Below are 15,869 nucleotides of genomic sequence, written 5' to 3'. Positions count from 1 at the left end.
TTCAAGTACAAACAAATTGAAAACCCTTAGTTATAGGCTCCCATTAAATAGAATGATAGGAATTTATAACTGAGCAACTAAAGTCACTTTAAAATCATTGGTTTAAACATTTTATTTTGAATACGGGAAAAAGATTACCAATCCATATCCAGCTACAATTATTTCGTCTGCACCATCAACAGTAACTGCACTTGTTATCAGCAACTAGCACTGATTTTACAATATATATTACAGGTACACGTACAAGAACAAACAGCACAAATACACAAGAGACAAAAGATAATGGAAAGGGATGAAAAGAGAAAGCACAAGGGAAGGGAAGACACAAGGCCGGTGTTTTCTGACTAACACATTTTATATGCACTCATAGGTCAAGGTTTGCAATTTTTTTTATTATCTCTTTTAAGACAAAGTCCAACAGATCCTCTGTTCATTACTCTTATTAGCCACTTTGAGTTCTTGATTACCATGGCTGACAGTGGAATCAATTGGTTATTTCTTCTGTCTCAGTCTCAATGCAAAACTTTGAAGCAATTTATAGAATGAGTGGGCAGGGCCATTTATTTATTTAAGAGCCTGGCTCACTTCCAATAATTGAAGGTAGCTTACCTGGGATGCTCCCTTTTATCACCATAACAGCAGCCCTCTGAGATAGGTTGCGCTGAGAGAAAATAATTTACTCACAGTAAATTTTCATCACTGAGAACGAACTTGAACTATCTCTTTCCCACATTCTCCAGAACCTGGTGCACATATAAACCTGGTGCACATATACTCAGTGCAGTTTTATCAAAGACTCTTTAGGCTCAGATAAAGGATCATGCACAGGGAAGGCACTCCTATGCTTTTGCAGTGTTTACCAGAATGTATAAAGGAACTGTTCTCTCTTGAGAACAAAACCCACCTGTGCTAAGTAAATCAGCAGCCAAAGGTGCCTCAAGTGTACAGTCATATTTAATGAAATAGGGCTATAATTGTTGCACCTAAGGGCATCTTTTCTTGATTTCAAAATTAAGTAGATACTGTCCTCATAAATTTTATAAGCATTGTAATCTGTTTATTATTGGGACTACTTTTTCAAATGCTTTATAGTGTTTAAAAGAAAATAATCTTTATTTAGAACCTTTCCTACTTTTAGTTATTTTATCATCTCTTGTATTAGTGTATAAAGAGGGAAGGGCTTTTTCCCTATCCAAATTGGATAGTACATTTTTAAAATATCTACATTCTCCTTTTATATTTTATTCCTTAAGTATTTTCTCTTAAATAAAATGTTGAAAACAATTCATTTATATGGCTTGCATTTTTTTACACTGACTGTGCAGCATCTAGTATTCCTAGTTTACTCTCAGGATTGATTTATTAGAATATGAATGGAAGTAGCCCTTTCTCTGATTCCCAAAGAATTAAAAAAAACACGGAGTACTGGAGGTTGAATTCTGCCTAGTGTTTATACATTATATATTAAATTAAAATATTTCAAAATGTGTAATTTGTCGTATGATTTCAGTAAACATTTCTGTCTCACTTTCTAATCAAATGGAACAAATGTTTTAAAAAATGTCTATTTACGAATAATTCATAGCTATCCCAGAATTTTTTTATTCTGTAGATTTGATTGCTTTATCTAACGTGGAAAGAACTTTGTATAACACTTGAAGTGTGAAATTTATGTAATTTTTATACTGCTCCAATCCCCTAACTTTGGCTGAATTAGAAGGATCTCAACAGCAATCCTACCATATAATGGCATCAATGAAAACAAAAAAAAAATGTTGTATTTCATGAAAGGTCCACTTAAAAGAAGGTTTTCAAAAGTTTTCTAAAAACCAGAAGAAAAGTGGCCAGAAGAGTTTGCAGAGTCAACATGTTTCACAACTAAACTATAACAACTAAAGCATCTTGTCTTCTAGTTCAAACCTCTCTTCATATGGTTGGTACTATCCTCAACAGGGTCCCTCTTGACAGTCTAATAGGCAGTCCTTGTTGTAACCTGGCACTATACTTTATAAAGCTTTATAGGTTATACTCTTTATTTTAAATTGGAACTAAATGCAGGAATCAAAAAATAAAATGTTCTACCCACCAACAATCTAGCAGCTTCATGTAGTATGCTGTATTGATTTAAGTGTGTGATGAAGGTCACTGTTGCCAATGCCTCTTGCTCCAAGCAGGGCTATAATTTGTGCACCAACCAAAACCAACCAAAGGTCTGCTTGGCCATAGCTTCCTCCACCAGATGCTGTAGTCAAAAAGGAACCACAAACCACAAACCCATTCCTTTAATAAAGAATACTGTACCTGGTACCTGTTCCCTGTATAGAGCCTCAGCCTCAATCTTAAATAATGTGACTTGCATCTAGCTAGCACCAGGGCAGTACTGATCATTCCCTAGATTTCTTAAATTGTTGTGGCCACATATCCTCCCCGCCCTTGGTATAATAGTTCATGAAGAACCTGAAACTTGCAAGAGCAAAACTTCCTCATTAGTGCCTAACCAAATTATATTACTAGAATCTACATACTCATCACCATTGAAGCATTGACGGATACAGTTTTAATTATGTACAAACCTGGCATTTACTAGCACTGGCCTGAGTTTAATTACTGAATAATCTGACAACCATTTACTGGGATAGAAGAGGAAACCTGCACTAGTGTACAAGTATAAGTTCCCCATTTCCTGCAATGGCCTACCCAGCATTTTCTCTGGGATGAAGCCCTATCTCTTCATCCACAGAGACGTATCCCATTGCCCATACCCAGTTAGCCATTCAACATTTCTGCATTCAACATTTCTTCATATTGATCTGTAGGTAAAGATGATCAGCTCATATTGATTTGTATACAGTATGTGTATCAATATGTTTCTTAAGATATAATTAGATAAATTCTAAAATTAACAAGATGATCAGCTCTTAGAATGTGCAGATTTCATTTCTCTAAACTTCGCTTAATTTCATTTCTCTAGAATATGATAAAGTGAACCAAATGTAAGGAAAAACTTTGCATTTCATAATACAAATGTACCACATGTGTTTGTGTGTTAAAACATAGCTAGAACTTTTTAAAAGTACAATTGTATTTTATTATTCTTAAATTGATAATAGGCCACTGATAATAGCATCTGTGTCACTGCTAATACATAAGTAATCAGTGCACATAAGAGGAAACTCCTATTTAGTCCTTGTTTTAAAAATGCATCATCATCCCATGCTATATATCAATGTAACAGTAAAATCACAGTAATGTTAAATTTCAAATAATTAAATAATCCAGATATAATTAATATTAGTGAATATTTCAAAGATAAAATTACTTTATTTTGTTTATGATGGCCTTATCTCTCAAGATAATTTCCTTTCTGCAGGTAACAAAAACTGTAGAACTGCAGTTCCTTTAACAGCTGCAGTAGAAAACGACATTCATCAAGCTATGCAACAGAGCTAATACCTTCCCAAGGGTATAGATTATTAGCATTAACCATTTTTATGCTCCCCAAAATGAGGTTACAAACTTGTATTCTGCTGTATTTTGTAATTTTATGCAGAAATTCTAAGACTGTGAGATAAATATACATTATACAGTAATACTGCAAACTTGTAATGCAAAATTTTTCTATTGTGCAATGTTTAATGTAATCCCCTTCCCTCCAAAATCTATAGGATAGCCAAGTCATTGAGAATACAAATTACATATGTACACAATATGGAACATAGAATTTATCTTTATAGGTATTTCATGAATGTTGATAAATATTAGAATTTTCTATCCAAAGATAAAACAAAGATACTCTATTATAAATTCCACAGATTTTTAATGCAGAATAAATCAATTTATTTTTTTTAAAAAATAAATGCTTACTCATAAGGAAATAATTTACAGGTTACCGAGAATGAAAAACAAAAATTTAGCAATCAGAGAAAACAATTATGATTTAAAGTAAAACAGCAAGCTTGGAAATGATAACATTATTTAAAATTTATATCTTTAACCAATATAGTTAAAAACATATATTTTGCATTATATAAAGTACAAATAAAAAACACAGTACCTTACCCTTTCTACTTGTCAACCATAGCATGCAATGACGAAACATAGCAGTAACAGATGGCATTGGAGTTAGTAAATATGAATAAAAAGGTAAATGGCAGCAGAATGGTGATTGGTTGACAACAGCAATGAAATATGGATGAAATAAATGACAGCATGTAAATCCTGAATCAGAAGTCCACCTTTAAATCAACCGTTCCCTTTCATCTCCCATTTAGATTCTATATCAACAAAAGCTGCAACCTTACATGGTCTTTGTGACTCTCTCCGTGCAGAAAGCACAACAGCAATTCTGGATATTAAAGACCGGTGGTGCTTTCTCTCTTTCTTTCTTTCTTTTTTTTTTTTTGGCAAGAATACCCATCAACAAAAACCCATTATTCTCTCCCCCTTCACTGATACAGCCTTTAAATTTTTAATCTGCACATGCTGCCAATGCTACGGTCTTTTCCAGCACATATGTATACACTGCAGATATAAATCCCTGCCTAACCCATAGCGCTCCTGACTCCAGAATGTTCTCTGTACATTTTCAAGCACTTCAATTTCTACAGTTTTTTAAATTATTCTATTAATTAAACATCCGAACGTTTTCTGTGATTGGAATTAATGTAATAAAGAGCTTTTCTTTCAGCTCACCCTGGAAATGGAAGGTTTTCTGATCAACAGTTATTGTGAAGGTGCTGTCGTCTTCATCATCTATACCAATCACAGCTCCCTGTGAAACAAAGAGCAAAAATCCTGATAAGCAAAGCAGTGACATCACAGCAGCATGCAGTCTCTTTCTACAAGACTAGAATGCAAAATTCAGGCAAATTTTCTAAGGCTTACTAATTCAATTTCTAAAAATTAAACAATGTTTGTTAGACTAATTGTATTTTATGCAGATTATATATTGTAGCTTTTCAAATATGACACCGCAGCATTTTATTTCAAAACCTAAAGGATAGGGATGTTTTGGTAAGAAATCAAAAAATAAAAAAATAAATTACTTTTCCAGCATTAAGCTTAGGCTAAAGTAATTTAGGCATCCTCAAATCCAAACATGGGTTTGAGTATTCTTATAAAGTCATGTGGTGAGTATATATAATATACATATATGAGAAATAGGATCCTTTAAAAAGAAAGAAATAGGATCCTTTATAATTTTATACAATACTATCATTTAAATGGTATGCTTAAAATATGTCTTGTTCTATTGTTTTCAGCCTACTATTGCAATTAGTTTGAATCTTCAATTGCATAGTTATTTGGATTCCACATAACTTTGAATTATAATTCTGTTTTAGAAATTTGAGTTAGAAAATGCTGTTTTATTTTCTAAATGGCAACACAATTAGGCTGGAAGGTTCAGGCAAGCAAGGGGACTGCAGCACCCGTAGACCGGACAGAAAGATTAAGATCAGAGAGGTGTTGGGGAAAAACAATGAAGGAAGGTCATGGAAAAGAATGAACAGCGTGGAAAGATTAAGGTGAACTAAAGAGAAGGATGGATATGTAGGGAGATACATAAGAGGGAGCATATGAAGTCAAGAAAGAAGGGAAGAGGAGAATAGAGGCAAACAGAGGGAGACTAAAGCATTACTAAAGCAGGTGAAAACAAAATGTAGTGGACACAGCAAGAAAAATAATGTTGGGAGATGTAGGGTGGGGACGGTCTATGGTAGGCTACCTAAATGCCGAATGGACTGCATGTTGACCAAATATTGTACTTGCTGTATTCCGGTTATGAGGTATTTTTCACATCATGCTAAAGCAGTTTTTGCCATTGCATGCCAAAAGCAGGGGGAGCATGGAGGGGTCGCGCACGCACGCGCCCATCCATATTTCAATGCGCCCTGCCCCCCACGCATGTGCACACAACTCCCCCGCGCTTTCCCTGCTTTTGGCACGCGATGGCATGGTGGGCCCGGTAGGCCCATTTTTCGCCCTCCCCAGGCTCCAGAGGCTTTCTAGGAGCCTGGAGAGGGCATAAACTGCCTCCTCCCCCTCCCCCCGGAGACTGGAAACAGTCCATTTCCTGACTTTCGGTGGAACTGGAAGGCCTGAAAATCAGGTGAGTTAGGACAACCCTCCCATGCCCACAGATACGGCTCCATGTGCCACCTGTGGCACACATGCCATAGGTTAGCAGTCACGGGGCTAGAGAATAGTAGTCCAGAAACTACAATAAATAACACCCTATTTTTTGGTTATGCACTTTGTTACATGGACTGAAATGATGATAAAATATGCAGATGATAAAAAAATCCATGAGAAATGGCTTACAGAGGCATAACCAGTGGATCAAAATGAACAGAATGAAATTTAATAGCAGTGATCTAGATAGGAAAAAATTAATAGCACAAGTACAGGTAGTCCTCGATTTACAACAGTTTGTTTAGTGACCATTCAAAGTGACAATAGCACTGAACAAAGTGACTTATGACACGACCATTACAGCATCTCCATGGTCATGTGATTAAAATTCAAACACTTGGCAACTCATATTTATGACAGTTGCAGTGTCCCGGGGTCATGTGATCACCTTTTACACCCTTCTGATAAGCAAAGTCAATAGAGAAGCCAGATTCACTTAACAACCGTGTTATTAATTTAACAAGTGCAATGATTCACTTAACAACTGTGGCAAGAAAGATCATAAAGTGGGATACAATTCACTTAACAAATGTCTCACTTAGCAACAGAAATTTTGGCTCGATTGTGACCATAAGTTGAGGTCTACCTGTACAGGATGAAGGAGAGTTGGCTTGGCAGTAGTATGTGAAAAGATTCTAGGTGTTTACTAGATCATAGATTGAATCCAAGCCAATGATACCCAAGCCAGTAAAAAGGCAAACACTTTAGGTTACATTAAAAGGATCATAAAGTGGAGATCAAAGGAGATAACTGTCACATTCTACTTAGGGTAAAGTCCCTCTGAAAATTATACTGTATGTTTCAGGCACTCAGTTCAAAAAATAAAAACAAAACATTGACAAAGTGACCTGTCAAGAACTGGTTAAACTGGATTCTGTTTAGCTAACAAAAGAGAAACTTGAGGGATGTATTAGAATTGGAAGGACTAACTTGAGGTGTGGTTGGTATAGATTTTTATGGTACGATAAAGTTAAAGTTAATGTGGATTTAAAAAATCACTATGTGAGATGCCATACTAAATATATGGAACAAATACAAACCCCAGCTGTGTCCAAAAATAACTTTATTGGTCTTAGCACAGGAAACATTTTATAGAAGAGGAATAGAGGACAGCGGATTTATTAATATAGGAAGATGAAGAACTTAAAATGAAGTCAAGCAAACAATTGTCCGCAGAAGGTCATAGTTTTCAATGGTTTTCATACACAAAATTAAAAGAAATATTTAATATAAAAAGGGTAATTAGAACTGAGAAATAAAATGGAATTTGAAAATGAGTAATGTACAAATGATGAATGTGTAATTGCAAAAATGTATAAATGTTAATATTTTTATTGGGACTTATGGGTACTGAATTAGGAAAGATTCATGGAAGATTAATTTTACATATTGTAATAATAGCAAGGTCATTCTCTGCACAAAATATTTAACATACAAAGGAGGAATAGATCTTTAAACTGTTAGAATTAGTGGAAGTAGCAAAACTGCCCTGTTTGATCAGGGAGAAAAAAGACAAGCTTTTATAAAGGGCTGGAAACCTTTTATCGACTTTTTGATAAAAGGAGAAAAAAGTGAAGTAATGATTTCTGGATTTAATGATTGAAAAAGATGAGAATTTAATGTGGGGTTAAAAGGATTTCTGAAAAAGATAAAAGGAAGGAAGGAAAATAGGTTTATCAGTATCAGTTGAAGAGACAGTGAGAAGTCATTGTAAATTCACAACTAGCTTTTTTTCTTTTCTTGCATCTTTTTTTCTCTTCTATCTTTTTTTCTTTAGATTTATCTTTTACTTTCTGTAAGTAATAAATGTTATTACAGGTAGTTTTCGACATACAACCACAATGGAGCCCAAAATTTATGTTGTTAAGTGAGACATTTGTTAAGTGATTTTGTTCCCATTTTGCGACCTTTCTTGCTACTGTTGTTAACTGAATTACTGCAGTTGATAAATTAGTAACCTGGATGTTAAGTGAGTCTGGTTTCCCCATTGACTTTACTTGTCAGGTCATAAAAGTGGATCATGTGACCTTGAGATACAGCAACGGTCATAAATATGAACCAATTGCCAAGCGTCTGAATTTTGATCACATGATTATGGGGATGCTGCAAAGGTCATAACTGAAAAATGGTCATAAGTCGCTTTTTCAGTGCCATTGTAACTTTGAACGGTCACTAAGTGAATTGTTGTAAGTCGAGGACTATCTATATTAAATTCTTGATAAGTATAAATTTAAAGAATCTGAGGGGTGACACAGCATGGTGTGAGACTAGAGAGGCAAAAGGAAAGAGAGCATAACACAGTGCAGGGAGGCTGAGGGAAGGAGCATGTAGGTCTGTGCAAGTGCAAGAAGTCCAAGGGAAAGATAGCAACAATGTATGCAAGCATAGGGAGACTACTGGAAAGAGGGTATGACACTGTGCACAGGAAGACTTGGGGCAGATTAACCACAGTGACCTGTGACCTTTCCCTTTTTTTTTCTGGTGGGAAGTCAGCTGGGAAGGTTACAAATCACAATCATATGACTAAAGGACATTGCAATTATCATAAATATGAACTGGTTGCAGCCCAAACTGCAATCATATGATTATAGTGGTGACACAACAATGACCATAACTTTGAGGACTGGTTGCAAGTATAACTCATTCAGCGCCATTATTTGGGAATCTTCATAAATGAAGTTAGCATTTCATGATGTGAATTAAATTTTGGATTATTTATCTGTAAATGATTACAAATTTTTGCACAATGGGTCACATGGCTTGTTTTAGCAGGCTGGAAGCTCCTCATTCTATTCAGTTATTAAATATAGTATAATAATTATTTTAAACAGCTCTTAGATTCTTAAATTCTTAGATTCTTAAAGATACAAGCATCTTTTAAAGAACAAACAAATCAATATTAGAACAAGAAAAAGTGCAAGAAAAGCTATGCTTTTTGACAGACCACTATATTTTTGTTACATTAAAATAAGTAAAATTCTCTCAGTTTTCTTGCCCTACTAATGCTTCTCGGGAAATTGTTCATTTTTATTTTTATTTTTTTATGAACTTACAAGGATCCTTCAATAAATGACTATAGATGCAGTGTCTAGTAAATACACCGGCAAAGGGACTACATATAGAAACACCGATTACTTAGTTCTGAGGCAAATACACTTATGTGCAGTACAGCAGTATTAATTGTCAATAAACAGGCCTCTTGGCGAATACACTGTTTAACTCCCATGTCATAGGTTTATTTCCGAAAGTAGTGTCCTTTTGCACTTCTGCAAATTGACCATTTTTTCTACCCCATGCCTTATTAAATCCAAATGAACAGATGCCACCAATAAGAAAGAATGGTCAATTCTCAATGATATTAGTGATAAGTAAGAAGAATTGGCAGAACTGAAAATTTATGCCAGTATTTTAAAGACAGACTTTCCAACTGATCTTTAACAGAAACAGAAACAAGTAAAACTTTTGTAACAGGCATAATAAATCTTAGTTCCAAGTCTTGACTAAAATTCTGATGGGTGTTGGGAAGGGAAACTTACTACTAGTAAGAAAATATATAATTGCCAATTTACAATTGATTGACATATTTATTTAAAAATTGAATTCTACTCAATATCATTTAGGCAAAGTATGAAAATAACTGTAGCAATTTTCTCCCTCATAACCTGTCTTCTGATTGCTGTATAGACCTTAACTTCACAGTCTACCTAAAACAAGAACAACAGGATTATTATACTACAGGAGTATCATAAAAAGATAAAGGTAAAGGTTCCCCTCGCACATATGTGCTAGTTGTTCCCGACTCTAGGGGGTGGTGCTCATCTCCGTTTCAAAGCCAAAGAGCCAGCGCTCTCCAAAGACATCTTTGTGGTCATGTGGCCGGCATGACTAAACACCAAAGGCGCACGGAACACTTCCCACCAAAGGTGGTCCCTATTTTTCTACTTGCATTTTTTACATGATTTCGAACTGCTAGGTTGGCAGAAGCTGGGACAAGTAACAGGAGCTCACCCCGTTACGTGGCACTAGGGATTCGAACCGCTGAACTGCCGACCTTCTGATGGACCAGCTCAGCATCTTAGCCACTGAGCCACTGCATCCCTTAGAGGAGTATCATACACTACAATAACTTTCTCCCAGTAATGTCATCATTACTGTTTGCTATTAATAGAACAGAACAGAACAGAACAGAACAGAACAGAATTCTTTATTGGCCAAGTGTGATTGGACACACAAGAAATTTGTCTTTAGCGCATATGCTCAGTGTAAATAAAAGTAAAAAAAGAAAAAGAAAGAAAATACATTCAAAAATTTATTTATTTATTTATTTATTTTTATTTTATATTGGATTTCTATACCGCCCTTCTCCCTGAGGACTCAGGGCGGTGTACAGCCAGATTAAAAAACATGCAGAACAAATATTAAAAACAATTAAAAGATATATAAATTTGGCCCAATTAAAACTCATTTACCAATTAAAAACGTTTAAAACATTTAAAAACAGTTAAAAATTTCATCTTAAGCCAGCCCGGCTTGTTTAAATAAATGGGTTTTAAGGGCGCAACGGAAGGCACTGAGGTCTTGGATTCTCCTTATCTCTGGGGGCAGCTGATTCCAGAGGGTAGGTGCCCCCACAGAGAAGGCTCTCCCCCTGGGGGTCACCAGCCTACATTGTCTGGCTGATGGCACCCCGAGGAGGCCCTCTCTGTGGGAGCGCACGGGTCAATGGGAGGTCGTTGGTAGCAGCAGGCGGTCTCGAAGATAGCTAGGCCCTATGCCATGGAGCGCTTTAAAGGTGATAACCAACACCTTGAAGCGCACCCGGAAGACAACTGGGAGCCAGTGCAGCTCGCGCAGGAGCGGTGTTACATGGGAGCGCCATGCTGCTCCCGTCACTACCCGCGCTGCTGCGTTCTGGACCAGCTGGAGCCTCCGGGTGCTCCTCAAGGGGAGCCCCATGTAGAGAGCGTTGCAATAGTCAAGGCGAGAGGTGACGAGGGCGTGAGTGACTGTGCACAGGGAATCCCGATCAAGAAAGGGCCGCAACTGGCGAATCAGGCAAACCTGACAAAAGGTCCCCCTGGTTACAGCCGTCAGATGTTCCTCCAAGGACAGCTGCATATCCAGGAGGACTCCCAGATTGCGAGCCCTCTCTGTGGGGGCCAAAGACTCGCCCCCAATAGTCAGTGATGGAGTCAACTGACTATATCGGGATGCCGGGAGCCACAGCCACTCAGTCTTGGAAGGGTTGAGCTTGAGCCTGTTCCTCCCCATCCAGATCCGTACAGCCTCCAGGCACTGGGACATCACTTCAAGGGCATCATTGGGGTGGCCTGGGGTGGAGATGTACAGCTGGGTGTCATCAGCGTACTGGTGGTATCTCACCCCAAAGCCACGGATGATCTCACCCAGCGGCTTCACATAAATGTTGAACAGGAGAGGCGAGAGGACCGATCCCTGCGGCACTCCACAAATGAGAGGCCTCGAGGTCGACCTCTGCCCCCCTGCCAACACAAACTGCGACCGGTCGGAGAGAAAGGAGGAGAACCACCGCAACACGGTGCCTCCCACCCCCAACTCTTCCAGCCGGTGCAGCATGATACCATGGTCGATGGTATCAAAAGCCGCTGAGAGGTCTAACAGGACCAGAACAGAGGAACAACCCCTGTCCCGAGCCCTCCAGAGATCATCAACCAACGCGACCAATGCCGTTTCTGTGCTGTGCCCAGACCTGAAACCCGACTGGAACGGATCTAGATAAGATGTTTCCTTCAGGAATTGCGGAAACTGTCGTGCGACCACACTCTCAACAACCTTCGCCATAAAGCGAAGGTTGGAGACAGGACGATAGTTGGCCAATATTGCCGGATCCAGGGACGGCTTCTTGAGGAGAGGCCTCACCACCGCCTCTTTCAAGGCGGTGGGGAAGTAACCCTCACTCAACGAAGCATTGATAACACCCTGGAGCCAGCCTCGTGTAACCTCCCGGGAAGCCAGTACCAACCAGGAGGGACACGGGTCCAGTAAACATGTGGCCGCACTAAGTCTCCCCAAAATCCTGTCCACATCATCAGGAGTCACAGCATCAAACTCCTCCCAGATAACATTCTCAAGACTATTCCTCGTCACCCTGCCCTGATCTACCCAGTCAGAGTCCAAATCCCCCCGGATCTGGGCGATTTTGTCATACAGGTATTGTCCGAAATCCTCCACCCTGCCTTCTAAGGGATCCTCCCGCACTCCCGGCTGGAGCAGGGCGCGGGTCACCCTAAACAGGGCGGCCGGACGATTCCCTGATGACGCAATAGAGGCGGAAAAGTAGTTAGACTTTGCCGTCTCTATCGCCACTAGGTAGGCCTTAATATGCGACCTTACCAGTGTTCGATCAGATCATGAGATACAACACTTAGTGATAGTCACAGGTTAGTGATAGTCACAGGTTACTAATAAGCAATAAAATCATACTAGGAAACGAACAGAACAATATAAATCGTAAAAATACAAGCAACCTGGTTATAGTCTTAAGTGGGAGGAGAGAGGAAGGATGAGAAGAAGAATAGTAATATAGTCTTAGTAAATAGTTTGACAGTGTTGTAGGAATTGTTTAGCAGAGTGATGGCATTCAGGAAAAACTGTCCTTGTGTCTAGTTGTTCTGGTGTGCAGTGCCCTATAGTGTTGTTTTGAGGGTAGAAGTTGAAACAATTTATGTCCAGGATGTGAGGGGTCTGTAAATATTTTCACAGCCCTCTTTTTTTTTTTAAGTTTTTTTTTTTAAAAAAACATAAACATAAAACACATCTTTTCCAAAACGAAGCATTGATCCGGTCACAAATTAGTACAAATCGCTAACAAACCTTAATTTCCAATTAACACAACTTAATATTTTACTCAGTTATTTCCCTAAATTCTATCAATTTAACTATGCCATTATCCCAAAAACCCGTTACTTAAATCTTAAATCCTAACCAAATATCATTCCATTTTTCTCTTTCTTTTTGCTTAGATGGATATATTTTAACAATACAGTTATTGTAAACATTTAAAAGATATTTTAACTATTGCTCCCAATATAATCATCTTCATTACTTTAATATTAATCCTAATACAATCATTTCATTTTTATTACTGTTGAATTCAGCATTATCATCTTTATTTCTGTTGTTAAACCCAACTTAAACATTTCATTTTTACTGTTAATCTCAACATACTCCTCCTTTCTTTTGGCTGTCCTACCCAGCACAATAATTTTTATTTTTTGGCTGTTAAACACAGCATAATCGTTTTTGTTTTTTGGCTGTTAAACCCAGCATAACATTTGAGTTTTTTGGCTGTTAAATACAGCATAATCATTTTTGTTTTTTGGCTGTTAATCACAGCATAATCATAGTTAACTTTATTGGCTGTTAAACACAGCATAGTCATTTTTTGGGGAGCTGTTAAATACAGCATAATCGTTTTTGGTTTTTGGCTGTTAGCTTTACTAGTAATCCCAGCATATTCCTCTTTTTTATTGTTTCCATCCATCTATACATTGCTTATTTCAGTTAATCATATTTATCATTATCCTTTTTTATGACAATTTAATATTGAGACATGGTTCTTGCTTGAAACATACCTTTGTATATATTTAAAAATCTCTTTTAACATGCTTAATTTCTCTTATATTCTAATTTCCATCAGCATTTCAATTTTATATATCTATGTCATATTCTTCTCATATTCTTATTCCTCCATAATTATCTTATAAAAACCTTTTTATTACTATCCACCTATACATTATTTCATTTTTAATCACATTGTTTGTCTTCTTTTTTCTTTTTCCAGCCGTGTCTACCTCATTTCTTCACTTTCTCACCTGCTAGCATATATTTCTTTCCATTTTCAAAATCTTCAAATGTTGTCCTCCATATGTCATATTAAGTCTTTTTCTTATTTTTATTCCAGATAAAATGCATCAAGTTCCCTTCTCTTGAGCCTGCACTAAATCCTTCTTTTATTCCTGCGCCAGTTTTTAAATTATTATTATTCCAATTATAGGAGTTCCATTGTAGTTTCCTTTTCTTTTTACCAAAGTCAAATTGCCTGCAGACAAAGACGAGTTACAATGTTCCTTTTTGAACCAGAAGGTGTCCCTCTACAATCCACATTTTCCATTAGTCATGAAAGTATCCATTTTGTTGCGATTATATAACAGTCCAATTTAATTACGCTTCTTTGATTTTAAGAATATCAAATCAAATCTTCTTCTTTTTTAAGATCCAGTTCAAATTTTAAAAAATCCAGTCTTTTCACCATGTCTCTAAATTTAATCCATCAGTTCTATTCAAGAGTTGGTTGTTTATCAGGTCTTTGTCTCTTAAAAGTTACATTTTAAACTTTTCACAGTCCCTTTGTTGTTCAGCCGCTGTTTTAAGGCTAGGGATCTTATAGTTAAAAATCTTGCTCTACACGTTGTTACAAGCCTGGGTCGGTTGTAACTCACCCGGCTTCAAAGAACTCTGTTTCAATCCACTTTCCTCCTGCACATCTCTTAGTCCGGTTGTCCCAGCTTCGTGGCAGCTGCCATGGCTGCCGTCCCCCGCCGCCAACTCACAGAAGGTTCCATCTCATCTCCGAGGAATTTGCCAGTCCCTCTTGGTCTTCCGAGATACCACTCCTTTTCCCCTGTCCCTGCAGGACAGTTCTGGTCCGAAGACTCATCGGCGGTGGTTCGGCAGCTGGGGTTTTCGCAGCGCTCATCAGAGCCCGCTATTTCTCGGACTGTCTCACCGCGATACCAAACCGGAAGTTCACAGCCCTCTTTTTGACTTGTGCCGTATATAGGTCTTCAATGGAAGGCAAGTTGATAGCAATTGTTTTAATTATCCCTTGAAGTCTGTGTCTGTCTTGTTTGGTTGCAGAGCCAAACCAGACAGTAATAGAGGTGCAGATGACAGACTCAATAATTCCTCCGTAGAACTGAATCAGCAGCTCTTTGGGCAGTTTGAGCTTTCTGAGTTGGCACAGAAAGAACATTCTTTGTTGTGTTTTGATGACGTTTTTGATGTTAGATGTCCATTTTAAGTCTTGAGATATGATAGAACCTAGAAACTTGAAGGTCTCACTGTTGATACTGTGTTGTCTAGTATTGTAAGAGGTGGTAGTATAAGATGTTTTCTCCTAAAATCTACCACCATTTCTACAGTTTTGAGTGTGTTTAGTTCAAGATTGTTCCGATTGCACCACAAGGCTAGTTGTTCAATCTCCCGTCTGTATGCAGATTCGTTGTCTCAAATGAGGTCGATCACTGTTGTGTCATCTGCAAACTTCAGTTCTTTAACAGAGGGATCTTTTGAGATGCAGTCATTGGTGTATAGAGAGAAGTGGAGAGAGCACACAGTCCTGGGGAGCTCATGTGCTAATTGTTCAGTATCTGATGTGATTTTCCTAGCTTCACCAGTTGCTTCCTGTCTGTTAGGAAGCTTATGATCCATTTACAAGTGTGGTCAGGTACAGCTAGCTGATTTAGTTTAGTTAGAAGAATATCTGGAATGATGGTATTGAATGCTGAGCTGAAGTCTATAAAGAGGACCCTTTGGAGATTCAAGATGTTGTAGGATGTAATGCAATCATATTAACAGTATCATCATAGATACAATGGATATTCTATTTCTCAGAACATAGAAACAAAAACAATTTA

General features: G+C 37.6%; 1 protein-coding gene across 5 annotated transcripts in view; it reads right to left on the bottom strand.

Annotated features, from left to right (window-relative positions):
• The window catches only part of OSBPL9 (oxysterol binding protein like 9), a 93,718-nt gene that overhangs the window by 41,628 nt on the left and 36,221 nt on the right, over positions 1-15,869 (bottom strand). For all 5 annotated transcript variants that reach the window (XM_087891057.1, XM_087891058.1, XM_034415074.3 and 2 more), the window contains exon 3: positions 4,693-4,771. In XM_087891057.1, the coding sequence (XP_087747183.1) occupies positions 4,693-4,771 (79 nt within the window). The remainder of the gene's footprint in view (positions 1-4,692; positions 4,772-15,869) is intronic.

This window comes from Pantherophis guttatus, chromosome 3, assembly GCF_059756535.1.
Source record: "Pantherophis guttatus breed Tessera chromosome 3, ASM5975653v1, whole genome shotgun sequence".
Lineage (NCBI taxonomy): Eukaryota > Metazoa > Chordata > Lepidosauria > Squamata > Colubridae > Pantherophis > Pantherophis guttatus.
The sequence above is the reverse complement of the archived record's forward strand: the minus strand, read 5'-3'. Positions and strand labels throughout refer to the sequence as shown.